The 19,000-nt window shown below is 42.4% G+C and overlaps 1 protein-coding gene across 1 annotated transcript in view; it reads left to right on the top strand.

Annotated features, from left to right (window-relative positions):
• The window catches only part of KCNIP1 (potassium voltage-gated channel interacting protein 1), a 554,351-nt gene that overhangs the window by 525,331 nt on the left and 10,020 nt on the right, over positions 1-19,000 (top strand). Inside the window, exons 4-6 of the mRNA XM_024206157.2 lie at positions 13,481-13,550; positions 15,433-15,503; positions 16,907-17,014. Of these exons, the coding sequence (XP_024061925.1) occupies positions 13,481-13,550; positions 15,433-15,503; positions 16,907-17,014 (249 nt within the window). The remainder of the gene's footprint in view (positions 1-13,480; positions 13,551-15,432; positions 15,504-16,906; positions 17,015-19,000) is intronic.

Raw genomic sequence — 19,000 nt, 5'->3', positions numbered from 1 at the left:
CAGGGGGCTAAGGGGCGCTTGGCCCTGGGAAGCTGTGAGGGGGGCGCACAGCCCCTGGTGCAACCCCTGGGGAAAGCTGAGGGGCTGGGGCTCACGGCCCTGGCTGCAGCCCCTGCCAAGCCTGGGATGCCACGGGGCTGGGGTGTGCGGTCCCAGCTGCAGACTCCCACCAAGCCCAAGGACGCTGCAAGACTAGGGTGTGTGGCCCCAGCTGCAGCCCCTGCCAACCCTGCGACACCACGGGGCTGGGGCGCACGGCCCCGGTTGCAGGCCCTGGCGGAAGCCACAGGACTGGGGCTGCAGGGTCCTGGTTCCAGACAGCCCCAGTTGCAGAGCAGCGGCGCACAGTCCCACCTCCGTCTCCTGAGGCCCTAGATATCACAGAAGTCCGGTAAAGTCACAGAATCTGTGACTGCCATGACCTCCGTGACTAAATCGTAGCCTTAATGATTTGATCATTTGGATAGTTCCTTGGCAGAATTAATGCACAGTCTTTTTCAGTCTAGTAAGGAGTTACAATACTATTTGCAGGGCTAAATGCTGCACTATTTACGACAGTGGGAACGTTACCCTTGACTTGAATGGCAATGGATTAACTTTTAGCTGAACATTGCTTTTTTTATTTGCACTCTTACATATCTAACAAGGTGTCTGAATCCATGGAAGAATGAGAAAAGTGACCACTAGTGGCTTTGATTTTTAAGGTGCTGAAACCAAATGCACTTTTTCCAGAAGCCCACTAACTACTGAACATAAACAATACCACAGGGCATGTGTGCAAATCCAGCATCTTGTATTGCTTTTGAAATGCTACACCACTACAGAGCTGAGTCCACATAAAGAGAACCACTACAGCAGTTGCAATTCTTTTTGCTGTTCGAATAAGAAATTAACATTACCTATTACTTTCAAGGACAGTCAAGTGATGTCAAATGATGACTAGCAAGTGCTTAAAGTGGATGAAAAGGAAAAAAAAAAAAAAAACCCTAGCAGTGTTCAAAAGTAAGTATACACTGGGACTATGTACATACCAAGGAGCACTAAGAAGTCAACATTTATCTCCACTGAAATGGAAGACACTCGTTCCTATCATCTCAGTTATCTCATCATGGGTAACAACAGCTCTGGATTGTATTGACATTGTCTCTTTCAATATAGCTTTGGAATTTAAATTAGAATTTGTAAACCCTCAGATTTTGCTACCTTCGCTTCTGTTTCCAGGGGCTAAAATTTATTGTAGGGATTATATTCTGTTGGAACACCAGATTTTCATATGGCTCTTGATTTCAGTCTTCAAAGATGTGATTTTGCAGATGACACTAAAGCATTGCTTTGACTGTATACCAGATCTATTAGCCATCACCACTACAACTGTACTGACATTCCCACTGAAAGGAAGACCAGAACATTTGGAATAGGGGCTGATGATTCTGTAATTTTGTTTTTTGGTTATTTAACATTAAAGAAAATATTTTTGCAGTCAACAACTGATTTCCTTAACTATGCAGAACCCTTCACAAATCAGTAGATCAACTATAAAAGGCCCAGCCATTTTAGAGTCATACAATCAATCCCAAAAGAAATAAGACTTTAAAAGTGTTTCTGAATGGCTTGTTTCCCTTAGGGGAGCATCCTACTACCCTGGGTCCTACCGTTCTTTTTATGTAGGTTGCTGACTGCAAATTCAACACAACTGGAATCAGACCAGTTGACTACAGTTTAATCTTGCCCCTTGTTTATACCCACTATGAAAGCTGGCTAACTCTAGGGGAGTAAATAGACTACTCTGAACATGAGAAAGACCATCTTTTATTGGCTCAACTTCTGTTGGTGAAAGGGACAAGCTTTCGAGCTACACAGAGCTCTTCTTCAAGTCTGGGAAATGTACTCAGAGGGTATGTATACACTGCAATTAAAAACCCATGGCTGGCCTGTGCCAGCTGACTCGGGCTGGGACTGCACGGCTGTTTAATTGCTGCCAGGCTGTTTCAGTACAATGTAGACTTCTGGGCTGGGCTGCAGCCTGAGCTCTGAAATCCTCCCACCTCGCAGGTTCCTAGAGCCCAGGCTCCAGCCCGAGCCTGGAAGCCTACACTGCAATTAAGCAGCCCTTTACCCCGTGCCCTGCGAGCCCAAGTCAGCCAGCACAGGCCAGCCTCAGGTATCTAATTGCAGTGTAGACATATCCAGAGTGTCACAGCTAAATAAAAGGTGGAACCGATTGTTCAGCATAAATAGTGAACACATTTCAAGGGACCATTCAAGGTGAAATGGCCCGTTAACACTTCTCCAGTCATGGGGGGTGGGGGTGAGAGGAAGGTTAAAGGAGGAAAAAAAGCAGGGTGGAAGGGGTAAGTGATTGTTGTACTAAATCATAAATCTGGTGTCTCTATTCAGTCCATAATTTTTAGTACCTTTCAGAATTATGAATTTAAGCTCCCAGACTTGTGTTTTGACAGTGTTGTGCAGGTTTCCTTTCAGGATGAGGACCAGGGTCAGATACAGAGTGATTGTTTTGTGAAAAAAGTGTTCACCGACAGGTGATATGGCATTTTGGCTTTTATCATTCTTCTGTGTGTGTTCATTCGCGAGCATAGGGATTGTCTGGTTTCACCACATAGTTGTTATTGGAGCATTTAGGTCACTGGATGAGGCACATCACATGTTGTGATAGCATATGAAGGACCCCTGGATCTTGAAAGGTGTGTTGTGGGGGTGCTGAATGTCATAGGAGTGGAGATATGTCTGCAGGGTTTGTATCTGTTCTTCTGGCAGTGTCTGGTGCTACTTTAAGTTGTTGGGTCCTGGCCTGTGGAGATTTTGCTTCTGATGATGAGCTTGGAGAGGTTGGGGGTAATAAACTGGCTCAGGTTAGAGCAGCCTCCAGGATGCTCTAAAATGGATTTAGGGCCAAGCAGGGTAACAGTGAGTCACTTCTTGATAGTCCTCTACTCCCATTTACTTCCCCCAGTTTAAATTGGATGCAGCAGACAATCTGGCCCATTATATGCACTTCTTAATTTATCATGGAAAAGGAAGAGGTTAGAGGAGATGCTTCAGAGAAGCATTTACAATTATAAAAGGTAGAGTGACAACTGATCAGTTCCTACATTTTTAAGCTGTTTTAAAATTATATTTGCTGGATGAAAATAATGGCAGGTAAATTTTTGAACAAAAAAAAAGAAATAAATCTTCACATAATGTAGCCAACCTGCAGAACTCAGTGCTGTAGGACAGTGGTTCTCAAAGTTGGTCCACCTTTTGTTCAGGGAAAGCCCCTGGCTGGCCTGGCCGGTTTTTTTACCTGCCGCATCCGCAGGTTCAGCCGATCGCAGCTCCAACTGGCCGCGGTTCGCCGCTCCAGGCCAATGGGGGCTGCAGGAAGGGCAGCCACACATCCCTCTGCCCGCGCCGCTTCCCACAGACCCCATTGGCCTGGAGCGGTGAACCGCAGCCAGTGGGAGCTGCGGCTGCGGACGCGGCAGGTAAACAAACCAGCCTGGCCCACCAGGGGCTTTCCCTGAACAAGCGGCGGACCGACTTTGAGAACCACTGCTGTAGGAGGCTTAGTCACATACTGTAAGGTGGTTGAAGTTGAGGAAGAATGGTTAATTTAATGATCAATATGTTTGAAGATATGTTTATTGCCTACAATAAAGGCAGTTAGCTTCTTCAGGGCATAAATTTATCATTTTAGGGGACAGGAAGGAATTTATTTCCCTGGAATTACTATTGGTGGAAACTAGATTTGACTGATTAGATCCTATGCCCCTATATTCCACTGCAAGCTACCATTAGAAACTTGAACTTTTGGGACAATATTGTACCCCTGTGTTAACCCATCCCTTCTACTAATTGCCATGTTATTCTACAGGAACAGTCCAAAATTATAATCTAATAATGCCCTGCAGATTTGGGGGCTCTCACTATATAATAACGTAGCATTTTAGTAAGGGATGAACACATTATCATCAGTGCTTCTGTTAAGTATTTAAATTTACCACTAATGGGCATTGCAGATAGTTCATGTGGCATATCAGTGGCACACAGCTAGAGGAAATTAAACTACAAACCTATCTGCAAGCATTACAGAAACATTTAGATCCACTTGCAGGTAGCTGTCACATTGGGAAGATCCAAAGGAAAGTCAAAAGGCTATTTTAATAAGAATCAAAAAGAAAATGCTTGGGAAATTAAAAACCAAGTTATGCGTCTATCCTATGGTGTACCTGAACACAATTTATGTCCTTGATGGTCTGGGCCACATGTTATTGTGAATAGACTCAGTAGCTCTGTGTATAAAATTAGGATTTTACAGGAGAACAAAAAAGTAGATAAATTCTACCATATAAATCAGTTTAAACTGTACCAGGAAAAAAAATATTTCTCCACAGGCGCAGAAACCAGACAAGATAAATGCACAAGAGAGCCAGTACAAAAGACACAGATAAGACATCACTGGTGTTCTTTGAGATGTGTTGCTCAAGTCCATTCCGTTGTGTGTGCTCGCCACATGCACCGTTGCTGGAAGTTTTTCCCTCGCTGGCGCCCTCTGGAGTCCAGAGGGCGCCAGCGAGGCACGCGTATGCCGTAGTGTAGGGAGCATTGCCGGGTCCCCCCACCCTCAGTTCCTTCTTGCCAGAAACTCCGCCAATGGGCAAGGAGGGCGGATCATGGCATGGACATGAGCAACACATCTCGAAGAACACCAGTTACATAAAAAGGTAACTGTCTTTTCTTCTTCGAATGATTGCTCATGTCCATTCCAATGTAGGTGACTCTGAAGCAGGACCACCAGAGGCAGGTAGGAGTTCATGGACTTGTCAATTGCAACACCGTTCTGCCAAAGCCAGCATCATCTCTTGCTTGCTGGGTGATGGCATAGTGGGTCATGAACATGTGTATCAAAGACCACGTCATGGCCCTGCAGATGTCCAGAATAGGGACATACGCAAAGAAGGCCGCCGAGGACACTTGAGCCCTGGTCGAGCGGGCTTTCGCTATAGGCAGTGGCTCGGCCTGAGCCAGATCATAACAGGTCCGAATGCAGGTGGTGAGCCTCTGCCAGGACACTGTGAGGCCCTTCAACCTATTCACTGTCGTGATAAAGAGCTGGGCCTTCAGAAAAGGGCAAGAAAAATGATTAGGGGCATGGAGCGTCTGCCATATGAGGAGAGATTAATAAGACTGGGACTTTTCAGCTTGGAAAAAAGCCAACTAAGGGGGGACATGATAGAGGTCTATAAAATCATGACTGGTGTGGAGAAAGTAAATAAGGAAGAAATTATTTACTCCTTCTCATAACACAAGAACTAGGGGTCACCAAATGAAATTAATAGGCAGCAGGTTTAAAACAAACAAAAGGAAGTATTTTTTCACACAACGCACAGTCAACCTGTGGAATTCCTTGTCAGAGGATGTTGTGAAGGCCAAGTCTATAACAGGGTTCAAAAAAGAACTAGATAAATTCATGGAGGATAGGTCTATCAATAGCTATTAGCCAGGATAGGCAAGGCTGGTTTCCCTAGCCTCTGTTTGCCAGAAGTTGGGAATGAGCGACAGGGGATGGATCACTTCATGATTACCTGTTCTGTTTATTCCCCCTGGGGCACCTGACATTGGCCACTGTTGGAAGACGGGATACTGGGATAGATGGACTTTTGGTCTGACCCAGTATGGCCGTTCTTATGTTCTTCTTATGTTCATACTTGGAAATGAAGTCAAAATGACCTGAGTTTTCTGGATTAGCCTTTAAATACCAAAGGGCTAAAAGCTTTTCGACCAGACCGTATGTGAGCAAGCGCTAGGTGTGTTAGGGGGGTGGGGTTGAGTGTGCCAGTGGATGTGTGTGTAAAATCAGGTGCAGGTTTAGAAGCCATGTTTTAAGACTTTTGCCTTCACTGTCATAAGGCACCCATTAGTAAATTTCTCTTTTGAATCATTGCTTATCAATAGAGATGGGATGGTTTTCAAATCTGGTTTTCAAATGTAGATGGGCGTATGGATTTGGGGCTTAGAATGAGACCCCTAATTTTTTTGTTGCAGAGCAGGAAAATATGAGAGGGGTGGAGAATTTTTGCTGTAACCAAAAATGGGAGAAAGAAACATAAAACAGCCCACTTCAAAAGAAATCATGAGTAGCTGTTTTATTAGGATCTTCTCACTTAGAAGATGCTGGTCTAACTGGGAAGTTTGCCATACAGTTGCTATATTTAGCAATCCTCATTCAGGCTCTGCAAAAAGGAAAAAACAAGGCCCTGATCTTGCTACCATTGAAGTGAGATACAAGATGGGCTTTTATTCTTTGCTGGAAGCCTAATTCTGTAAGGTGCTGAACACTCCTGTTGGGGGCATTCAGCACCTGAAAGGATGAGATCTCATGCTAAGTTTGAGGGTTGATTTTTGTGGCACTCGAGCTAGAGTATGGAGAGGACAAATGTCATGACTTGCAGACACAATTAAATATGAATTCAGGGTCATTGAAAGGCTGGTTTCTTTTTATTTCATTGAAATCTGTCCTAAATTACTGACATCCAGATAGTGGGTGGATCAGTTTTAGATTTCTTTATATACAGGAGGAAGATGGTCTAAGAGACTGGGATCTGGTTGCACTAGTTTCAGTTGACGAGGGATATGAACTTGTATGTGATTCGTATCTGTCCATTGACAACATCCAATACAAATCTCCTCCTTTCTCCCCTTTGACATTATCTTCAGTGGTTTCCACAAAGCAAGGTGATTTGAGTTGATTAATTCAGTCCACTTGTTCAGATGCTCTCTTCTCTTTGGTTTATACATGCACATTGTCAGCATGTGGTGTCAGCAAATGAGAGCTTTTAAAATTCTCCCTTTCATGCATTTTCTTTCCTTCATATTCTGTGCTTTGTGTGGGAATGTTATGTCAAAGAACTTTCTGTTCTTTAAAGATAGCTAAAGAACTCAAAGATAAGTAAATCATGGACCTGACTATCCCACCCAGCTTTTTGTGGTTGCAATTAAAATGGATTTGATCCCAGATCTCTAAATATTATCCATCCCTAATTAGGCACTCTTATGCTACTTGGGAACGCATCTGGCTGTCTTTGAGAATTAACTTTTATGGATGCATTGACATATAGGAATGCATTCATAAATAAATAATGTCTTTCCTTTTGGGTCAAAGACAAGTGTAGGATGAAAGCACAATGGATTTTTTCCCATTGTGTGGAACCAGACAAGCTTTGTCCATAGAAGGGCTGGCCTAAACATTTTTGGGAGGGCCTGCAAAACAATTTTCGTAACTCCAAACATAACTGACTCTTTTAAGGTTGGCTTGGCCAGGATATGAAGTCCCTCGCCAGCAGCCTAGAGCCCTGCTGCTGTTCCTTACAGTCTTGGCGACTGATTTTCTCGGGCTGTCGTCATGCAAAAAAGGGCTGGACATTTTTTTAAATTGAAAATTGAGGTGGCATTTCTAGCTCCCCCGATTCAGAAGACTTGTGGCATTGAGCTTTGCAGGGCCTGCAGTCTGGCTCTCTGAAAAGTTTGATTCTGAAATCAAAACCAGGTGTGATCCTTCACTTACTACAGTGGTGGGGTTGGGTATGCAAGGATTTCAGAAAAGGGCCCTTTGTTTGAACAGTACGCAGGTGGGATGTTGCCATCATAACCCTAGATCACCCACTCATAGCCACCTTCTGAACTGGTCTAGCTGTGCCTCAGTTTTCCATCTGTAAAATGGGGTTTGGTATTTCCTTTCTCCCACCCTTTATATGGTTTATTTAGACTGACAATTCTTTCACTTTCTGACTATGTATTTACAGCACTTGCCTGATCTTGGTGGTTGTAGCCTCTAGGCACAACTGTACAATAAAAATAAGCAGTGCTGTTTGGATGGGGAGCAGGCTATCTATTCATCCAGGTGGAAAGATCTAGTATACATTGTACCGTAATCAAGGTGGAGTGCTTCACTGTTGTTGAGTTGACAAATGTGGAATCAGGCCATAAATAGTTCACAACTTCATGATGGATATTGCTAACTTCAGCATAGTAAGGCTATCTTATCTATCAAAGGGACTTATTGTCATTATATCTGAGGACGTCACAATCTGTATTGTATTTAGCCTCACAACACCCCTATGATGTAAGGAAGTATTAAACCCATTGAACAGATGGGGAGATGAAGCAAAGAGAGGTTGAATGGGCTTGCCCAAGGTCACCCTGGATGCCTCTGGCAGAGCCTTGAACCCAGTTTGTTATAATATGTAATTATTGTTTCTACATGCTCTGAATTTGACAAACACGTGCCAATGGCAGCTTTTATGTTACCTAGAAGTCTGTACAGTGTGTGGACATCAATATCTTATACACGATTTGAGTCAGTTCCCATCTTCAGATATATGTGTGAGGTGTTCATGGAAGTCAAGTTCTCTGCTGACTTCCATTGGATTGTATATCACATGTAGGTCAGCACAGAATTTGGTCTTCTGAGATTTGTATGTGCATATCCAAGGTTGGAACTGCACTGTTAATATGAGACATGAGCAATTGTTTAGTTGGGCTTTTCCATATCTAAAATGTTACCCTCTGCCTCGTGAAAACGGGTTAACGCCACAGATATTTGCATTATTGATATCCAATATTTTCAGATGAACCATTTCAAAATTGGTTAAGCTGCCAGAATTGTGGGAAGGAACATGAATCAGGAAACATTTGAAATGTCTGGGAATTTTGGATTGCTAAATCATGGTGCAAAATGCCATTGAATCTCACTGAAGTACTTAGGCAGTAATTTAACTGGCTAAAAATGCAATACATTTCACTTCAAATGCAAAGAATTGCTAACCGTATTGTATGTTAACATAAAAAGTGTTATAATTGAATTCCAGAACATTTTATTGTGCCACAAGCTGGGTGACCTTTTTTTAAACAAACTTCTTTAAAAGGCTTTGACTATAATGGCCGGAAGTAGGCTTTGAAGTTCACAATCCATTAAGATGAAAGGGGAAGATTTTTCTGTCTTTCTGCAGAGGAGGCAGAATAGCAGTGCATTGACTTAAAGGAGACCGAAGTAGGAGTGAAAGGTGCTTCACAACCCAAAAAACTAGAAACTTTTCTCTTATTTTCTCCATTAGTTTTCTTTAACAGGGCACCCAAAAAAACCCTGTAGCCTATACATTATCTCAAAACTCAGTGCAGGTTTGCAAACCTATATCAAGTTTGAGTGTGCATTCAATCCCTAAACTAAGAAAAACCTATATATTTTCAGGATTCATTCTGAAACTTTGCATTACCCAAATCCGAACCAGTGCTGTGATCCTGGAATGTAAACAAAATCTTACTAGGACATAGATCAGACAAGTGATTTGTATCTTTTTTTTTCTTGATTTCATACAAATTTAACTGTGGTTTATTGGGTAAGTATGACAAATAATTCTGTCTACAATTCAGTTGTTGTAAAACCTAGGAAACACCATCAATTTGTAGTTTGTCAGTCCACAGAGCACTGGGACCCATATTAGAAAACAGCAATCCTAACTGCAGAAGTTAGAGGGGTTGTGGCCTTAATGCAGACCAGAAGTCAGGACCAGTTGTGTTTTCATCCTGGCTCTGCAATATCTCTCTATGGTGTGACCCAGTTCCCACAGAAGTCAATGGAAAGATTCTCAATGAAGTAGCCTTGGGTGAATGTTACTTAACCTTTCTAGGTCTAATAGTGGTTACTATTTATCACCACCACCACCACTCCCATAACCGCATTGGTCATTGGGGCACCATCATTGATGAGCAATCAACCAATTGTCTCCACCCCTGACGATTGTGTATCAGTGCTTGAGTAGCAACGAAGTCCATTCCTGTCCACTCTTTAATGTCGTCAGTCCATCTCTTCTTCTGTCTACCTCTTCTTCTCTTCCCCTGTACTGTCTCTTGGAGGATGATCTTGGATAGGCCAGAGGATCTTGTTACATGGCCATACCACTTCAGCTTGCGCTTCTTCACGGTCATCAGGAGGTCTTCATATGACCCAGTGCATTGGGTGTTGATGTTGCAGACCTCTTCATTAGTGACGTGGTCGAAGTATGAGATGCCCAGGATTTTACGGAAGCATCTCATCTCTACTACCTATATTTTCCATTCAAGTTCTGCCATAAGGGTCCATGTCTCGCACGCATACAGAAAAATGGAGATGACCAATGCGTGCAGCAGTTTAAGTTTGGATTCCAGGGACATATTCTTGTTCCTCCAAACAGCTTTGCCACTGCTGCTGTTGTTTGTGCAGTTCTTGCCCAAATTTCTGCCTTGGATCCTTCATCAGTGATGATTGCCCCCAAATATTTGAACTGTTTCACTGTCTCCAGCTCTTGTCCACTGACAGTGATATGTGAGCTGATCCAATCACGTTTGTTTGTCATCAGCTTGGTTTTCTCTGCACTGATTTCCATGCCATATTTTGCGGAGGTTTCATCAAATCATTTCACAAGGTTGGCAAGTTCATCTTCGCTGCCTGCCAGACCATCAATGTCATCAGTGAACCAAAGATTTGAGATTGTTTGCCCCCAAATGCTGACTGTGTATATGTGATCTTCTAGGGCATCAGTCATCATGCGCTCCAAGTAAATGTTGAACAGTGTGGGCAAAAGAAGGCAATCTTGCCAGACTCAAACAGTGGTGCGAAACCACTCTCCTATTGTGCCATTGACAAGAACTGCACTGCTGGCCTTAGCATACAGTTAAGAACATAAGAACGGCCGTACTGGGTGAGACCAAAGGTCCATCTAGCCCAGTATCCTGTCTACTGACAGTGGCCAATGCCAGGTGCCCCAGAGGGAGTGAACCTAACAGGTAATGATCAAGTGATCTCTCTCCTGCCATCCATCTCCACCCTCTGACAAACAGAGGTTAGGGACACAATTCCTTACCCAGTTGTTTAATGGTAAGAATAAGCTTATGACCAACATTGTACTTCTTCATGGTTGCCTGGAGAGCTTCATGCCATACTCTGTCAAACGCCTTCTTGAAGTCAACACATGGTAGATGTCCTGATGGTGTTGTAAGTACTTCTCACATAGAACACGAAGATTGAAAATCTGTTCAGTGGCATTTCTTCCAGCACGAAAGTCAGCCTGTTCTTCAGTGATGATATTCTCTGCTTGTGGCTTCAATCTGTTCAATATGACTTTCAACATCACTTTGCTGGGATGGCTAATTAAGCTTATGGTCCGGTAATTTTGACACAATTGGCAGAATGATGATTAGTGACTGTGTCCACGTGGAGGGCCACTTACTGGTCTGCCAGATCTTGTTGCAGATCTTGGTGAGTACATCTATTACTATTTCTCCTCCGAATTTCAACAATTCAGCTGGGACGTTGTCAATACCTGTAGCCTTTCCGTTCTTGAATGATTTCACAGCTGTGTACACTTCTTCATGCAGTATTGGAAAGTCATCCTCCTCTGTTGAATCTGGGCTGTCTAAGACACTAGGATCTCCATTTGTCTGGTGGTTGTATAGATCAGAGCAGTAGTTTGTCCACCTATTGATGATGTCCCTTTCTTCTGTAAGACTGTTCCCTTCTTTGTCTTGAATTGCGTTAGCTTTGATCCATCTTTCCTTCGTCAGATCTTTTACACCCTGGAAGGCTTGTTTTCTATTTTTATGATTGATACACTCTTCAATATTAGAGCATTGTTTTTCAATCCATATCTCCTTGGCCACCTTCATTCCTTTTTTGATATTTCTGCCAATCGCTCTGTATTTATCAGCTCCCTCAGTGCTGTTCTTGTCTCTCTTAAGTTCTCTTCTAATGTCACACATTTGTAGTATTTCATTTGTGACCCATGGTTTTGTCTTCTTACGATGTTTCCCAACAATATCCATTGCTGCCTCATTCATTATAGCATTGAAATTGTTGGTCATTGTTTCTACGTCTTTCTCTAGAGCAAGCAGCGGGGCAAATTTTCCGCTGATCATTGCGTGGAATGACTCTGCAATGTTTCGGTCTCTGAGTCTTTCTAAGTCAAACTTGGTTCTGGTGAACTTTGGCGTGACGATTTTCCTTAGCCGCAGCCAAAAATTTAGCATCACAAGGTTGTGATCATTTCCAATATCAGCACCGGGGAAGCTCCTTGTTTTAGCTCAGTTAATCCCAGAATGAAATTGGTTTTGCAGCATGATGTAGTCGATCTGGCTGTGATGTAGACCATTAGGTGCGTGCCATGTTGATCATCTGGATGCTTTATGTGCTCCTAATGTGTTTGCAAGAACGAGACTGTTATAGCTGGCAAACTCCAAATGTCTCAATCCCCTCTCATTGGTTACTGCATTACAGAAAGGGCCACAATAACCTCGCCAATCTGCCTGTGCGTCAGTACCCACTTTAGCATTCCAATCTCCTTGTACAATCAGAATATCTTTCTTGTGTACCTTATCGATGATGTCTTGGAGCTGATTGTAAAAATCTTCAGTTTGCTCATCATCGTAGTCTGTTGTAGGGGCGTAGACTTGTACCACTGTCATATTAAACGGTACTGACTTTAGATGGATGGAAATAAGCCTGCTGGACATTGGGCGGCATCCTAATACTGAAATCTTGATATCTTTATGCACAAGAAATCCTACACCGTGGACATGTTTGTCCTCTCCACTGTAATAGAGTATATGGCCTTCTTCCATTAGTACATCTTCAAAGTTCTTCCATCTGACCTCAGAGATTCCTAGGAAGTGCCAGGTATATTGTTCCATTTTGTACATGAGTTCTTTCAACCTCCCTATTTGTCTCAGTGTCCTTACATTCCATGTGGCTATGGTGATGTTATCTCTTCCAGGGATCCTCTTTGTTGGGGTTACACCAGTAGTATACTTGTCACGTCTGCCCTGGTGGGAGATGGATGGTGCCATCATTATTAACCGGGGCTGTGACCAATCCGGCATGGACATAGTTGACTTGTTCATCATATGGTGTGTCTGGGGCAAATTTCTAACCTGGCGGAGCCCATCGCTCTCCAGGCAGCCTCTTATGACATGCAGGAGGAGCAATGGGCCTATTCTGTCCCCGGACCCACTGGGGGCGTTACTATTTATAAGGACTTAATAATACTTACTATTAACCCCATACGAGGCTAACATCACTCACTTACCACCATTGAAGGTTAATGAGTTAATGTTTCTGTAGGACATTGAAGATGAAATATTACTTGGTATTAATCTTGTTTATTATCATTATATGAAGGCCTTACAAGGCAAAAGGCATGAATCAACTTCCCAGGTTGTCCTACAAAATGGGGATTGAACTGTGGAGGATTTTGTTGGTTTTCTTTTAAATTGTGAGCCAAGCTTATGGGAGCTAGAGAATTCTAGTCTTAAGTCTTTTAATTTCTTCAGCTGCACAAACCATGCATACAGTATGCTGCAGGAATAGGAATGTAATTGTGTAAATGCTCTCTTTGGGCATGTAGTGCTTTGCAAATGAATCTTGACAGGGTTTTTCTTGGTTTTCCAACAGGAATGTCCTAGTGGGGTTGTTAATGAAGAGACGTTCAAACAGATCTATGCACAGTTTTTTCCACATGGAGGTGAGTAGAGTGCTTTGTGACTGTCAGACTTATTGAAGCATGTCTTAAAATTCATGTCTGCCAGCTAGCAGCAAAACTATGTCAGCTAGTGCATACTGTAACTTTGAATTGATTTTTTTAAGTTTTACTGAGGTTTTTTAAATATAAAAATACAAATGAGTAAGAAAATAAATATAGACCCCTTAGAATACCTATTGCACAGAAATACAGGTAAGCCTGCGCTAAAGATCATTACCGGGGTCAACCCCCTTTTTTAAGATGAACACTGGTACAGTGGTTAGGGCATTTGACTGGGAGTCAGGAAACCTGGGGTTCATCACTGCTCTGCCTCCCAGCTGCTGCGTCACCTCGAGCAAGTTATTTCCCTTTTCTGTGCCTGTTTCCTGTTCCACACACAGTCTCTCCACTCTGTATAGAATATCAACTCTTTGGAGCACAGACTTCTCTTACAATTATTTTTACAGCACCTAGCACAGTGGGGTGTCTGTGACGGGTTCGGTCACAGAGACCCCCTGGGGACTCTCACCTGACATGCTTAAACTACCTCTGAGCCCGTTTTCCCTGTCAGCTTGAGACTCCAGAACCGTCTTGTTGAGCCAGACACACAAACCTGCTGCAACACAGACCCAGGGTCTGAACCACGTCCCCAAAGCTGCAGGCCATAACTGAAAACCACTCCGCAGGTACTCCTGTCTCCAGCACCCAGACACCCAGCTCCTAATGGGATCCAAACCCCAAATAAATTTGTTTTACTCTGTATAAAGCTTATACAGGGTAAACTCATGAATTGCTTGCCCTCTATAACACTGATAGAGAGATATGCACAGCTGTTTGCTCCTGGGTTCAATAATAAACAAAAGTGATTTTATTAAGAATAAAAAGTAGGATTTAAGTGGTTCCAAGTAATAACAGACAGAACAAAATAAGTTACCGAGCAAAATAAAACAAAACACGCATATGTTTCATCTTTCTTCATATTGTTATGGTTTCTGCTATTAAAAGCTGCCCTTCATCTGGCCTTAGAATCTGTTCTTGCTTTAGATGTAAAGACTTCTAAAACCATCTTTAACAATGCTTAAGGTTCAGTGCAGGCTCTGTGGAAGTCCTCTGGGACGTCTCATCGAAGTCTCAATAAAATCTGTTCAGCTTTTCAGCCTTTATCTGACTGTTTTAAATGGAACTCAAGTGATGTGTCAAAACACTCAGTAAACAGGACAAATCCAGAGTTCAGATGGCCCTATTATTTTTCCTTTCTAGCCAACCACCTGTTCTGTTGTATGGCAGAATGGGCCTCCATTAGAGATGGGATTTGCTGCTTTAGTGAACAACTGGGTTAGTCAGTAAGGCTTTGAAAAAGGACCTGTGGGTCAATTGGTTATATGGACTCCCAAGCAATCTGTGAGCTAGTGGAATATTCTTGTTTTCATAATTCCTTTCTAGCCACATCCCAGTGAAGGCTGGCACCAAACTTTGCTACCAGTATACAGCCTTTTAGAATATTGCAACTCTAGAATACCTCCAGTGCATTTTATATGTAGAAAAAAGATGGATGTGAAGGGAACATATGGGCTGAATAATTTGTTGCCATACTTGAATTGCCCCATGGGCTTACGTTTCCTTTCCCTCCTTATTTTCCCAGCCTGAAAATCCAGATCATTGCCATGTTGATAAATTCTTGTTTATTTCAAGGGTCTTTTCCAAGTACTCTTAATGAGCCCTGAGTTGTAATTCTTCACTTCTTTATACCAGTTTACAGAAACAATTTCCAAAGAAGCCACATTGGTTACTGGAGGAAAATGAGGCCATAAATGTTGCTAATAGTCATTAGTGAAAATGTGTGCATAATAAGCTTCAAGATAATCTATGTCTTTGTGTTTTTCAGATGCTAGTATGTATGCCCATTATCTTTTCAATGCGTTTGACACTGCACAGACTGGATCAGTGAAGTTTGAGGTAATTAACTTGCATCCTATTTTGGTCATCTTTCTCAGACAATCTTAGTGATTTTTCATCTTCCACATCCACTCTTCACTCTGAACTATTAGTATTTTCAGGATAAATTGTTGGAGTCTTTAGACAAAAATCAACCAGGTGACGTTGCATTTTCTCTTTATCTAAGGACCTCATGTTTAATGTTATCAGCACCACAGGAAAAGTTAGTTGTCAAAGGTGGAGAAGAGAGAGGAGTGGAGAGATTTGACAGCAGAATCAGTGCGAGAGGGACGAGAGTGGGGGAGGAGGATGCAGAGTGGTAAAGGTGTCAGTGGATAGAACAGAAGGGCCTGTGATGCTTATGACTTCTATAGTGGTTGAGGCTACTGCTGAACATGCAGATGTAGGTTAGAATTAGATGTATTGTCTTCTGGATTCCTTTTTTAAAAATAAGCTTACTTGTATAACGAATTCAGCAGCCATCTTCAGGCCCCTGGCTGCTGAAGGAGAAAACATCCATTCATTAACCAAAAGTTGGTCTGGTGCTCCAGCTACAAAAATCTATTATTAAAATTCAATTTTTTATGTATACAAGGATTTGTGGCACATGGGCATGAAGTAATAGATCTAAGCAGGAAGGACTTAGGAGTTTGGAACAAGGTTCATTGTATGTCCCAGAATAAAGCTATACTCTTCTACCATATGACCAAGAATATTAGTATGTTCTAGAAGGGGCAGAAATGTGGTGTTCCATTTATTATGTGTGTGGTGGAAAAGGTACCACATGAGTAGAGTGGTTCTCTGTGACAATACCTGTGCAGATGTGAGGTGGACTATATAACATGAGCTATCAAGTTATTCATATGGCAAAAATTATACTAATATCTGAGTTATCCTCTGAGCATGTCCATTATGAATTAGATGTTTCTAGAGAACTAAATAGACTCAGACCAAACTAAATGCTTAGATAGGGAAGGTGTATCATTAACTATCTTTAATGCTTATTAGTTTGTCCCCATGACTGAGCTTTTCCTAAAGCTCAACAAATCCTAATTCCTCCCGGAGCCCTAGCAGTGAAGTTTCTTATGGGCTGCTTCTGTAATGCCAAGCCCTTTGGGGGGGGTCATTGCCATCAGGCATTGAACCTGGGATCTCTAGATCTTAAAGCATGAGCCTGTGCTGCCTGAGCTAAAAAGAAGTTTTCTGTTAGTCGAGGCTGTAGCAATCTGATCAACCTCTTTATTTGGCCCAGCGGCTACTACAGGGTGGGAGGGAGGGAGAACAGAGCCCTTATACATTTAGTGGAAGGAGGGGCTAAAGAATTTTATGGTGACAATATTCTCCAAACAGGAAGTAAAGATGTTTTAAGAAGTTACTTTTTTTTTAAAGGCTTAAAATAACTTATTTCTTCTTCGTTGAACCAGGGTTTTGTGATGGCACTATCAACTTTGTTGAGAGGAACAGTTCATGAAAAGCTAAGATGGACATTTAATCTTTATGACATAAATAAAGATGGATATATAAACAAGGAGGTAAGGCATTTTATGGCATTAACATCTGTTTAATTTCTAAAAGGACTGACTGGCTCATGTTGCACAGCGTAATTCATGTTTCATGCTGCTAATTAAGTGCCAGTCAGCATTGGGTTTGAGCATTTCCTTTTATTAGTATTCAAGGAAAAGTGCATGGTTACTTTGTATTGCATAATTATAGAGCCTATATTTTTCCTGTGTTGTGATGTGTCTTAAAAAAAATTACTTAGCCAGGAGCAAATTCGGCATTCATAAAGGTATCTATTGATTCCTATCTTAGGATAGGTATCAAATTACTGGTATGAGAGTGACTATGCTAATGCCTGTAAGTCCCTGAGCATGCCTAGTGTTAGCTTGAGATTTTCTGAAGCCTTGATATACTCAGACAAAGCTGAGTGTTTGCCCATTTTATAAAAAGCACAGTGCCTTCTCTCCCCACAAGCTTGACCCCCGAATGATTTACTAGATCTACAACAAAATATTCTCTGGAGAATGTGCATTGAACAGTGGTGCTGAATTCTTCCATCCAATGCGTGTACGCTGTTTATAATGGCAGTCATATACATGTAGAATTGAAGAAGGGTGGTTTAATGGCTAAAGCATACGAGTGGGAGTCAATAGACCTGGGTTTCATTCTTGCCTCTGCTTGAAGCTTCCTGGATAACTTTAGGCAAGTCAAGGTAGATTGCAGTTTTTAAAAGAGTCTTAACGGATTTTTTTATACCTAGAAAATATAGACAGATGTTTATTGACCTGAATATGTGGGCACGATCAAATGATTAGTCATCCAGGTCACATTAATTTACACAACCTCTTGCAGGTACAAAACCAGATAGCCAGTTGGTAACATCTGTCTCTTAATTTCTCTCTTCTTCAGTTTCCTTATTTGAATATTGAGGCTGATACTGTTGTGTTAGCTGCCACCAGGTGGCGATGTTACACAAAGTCTTTCTCATTTTTCTTTGTGCAAGTAAGATTTTAATCTTGGTCTTGAGGTTTTGTTCTCCTGGTAAAGTATCTTTGGGGGAGCTGTGGGAAGCAGCAGGGGTGTTTGCTCTTGCCTTAGTCTCCTTAACTAGCCAACTTCTGGAAGTCAGGCATTGAGGTTTGGCTGACATCCCTGAAAGAGGTATTCGCCTACATGCTGTTTGTGAGAGCACCTGTGGTGTCTATAGTGTATAAATAAAATAAGATACATTAAAAATAAACCCAGACTCCATGTTATTGATTCCTCCTCCAATAGAAAGATGACATACAGGGCCTTGACATCTGCTGTCACTCAGAGGCGTGACAATGCTTACTTCTCCAGAGTTTTGTGGGGCTTAATCAAATAAAGCCAGATTATGCCACAGTAATCCAGACTGAGTTGCACATTACTGCATCAAATTGATTTCAATAGGACAGCCCACAGAATATAATACTACTCAATGTAAGGGTGGCAAATTCTAGCTCTTAATATCTAACGAAAGACTTTGACATCCTTGGATTTCAAATCTTTGGCACTAGAGAACTGCAAAGGGGAGAGACAAACTTGGTTCGTAGACTGTATCGGAGGGAGGAGGTTAGTGATGTGAGCTACTCGTTGAGAGTAATCGAAGAACCTGCCAGTGACACCAGCATGTTTTCAAATAGTTCTAGCGTAATACAAGTGTCATGTAATGGGATGGAGTTAGTCAGTAGTGTAGTTAAGACTAGCGCAGTTCTTGGGAGCCCAAGTGAGAACAAACTCCCACAATCCCTGTCCTCCCTTGGCCAAGAAAACCGTGCCAGTAACAACTGTGTTAGAAAACTTTTGTCCAGTGTGGTACAGGCAGCAGGGCCGGCTCCAGGCACCAGCTTAACAAGCAGGTGCTTGGGGCGGCCAAGGGAGAGGGGCAGCACCTGCGGCAATTTGGGGGCGGCAGGTCCCTCACTCCCTCTAGGAGTGAAGGACCTGCCTCCAAACTGCCGCCACCGATCACGGCTTCTCCCCCACCCCCCCAATTG

Source organism: Terrapene carolina, unplaced genomic scaffold, assembly GCF_002925995.2.
Source record: "Terrapene carolina triunguis isolate 2854851 unplaced genomic scaffold, T_m_triunguis-2.0 Scaffold838, whole genome shotgun sequence".
NCBI lineage: Eukaryota > Metazoa > Chordata > Testudines > Emydidae > Terrapene > Terrapene triunguis.
This window is presented reverse-complemented; position numbering and strand designations above follow the sequence as displayed.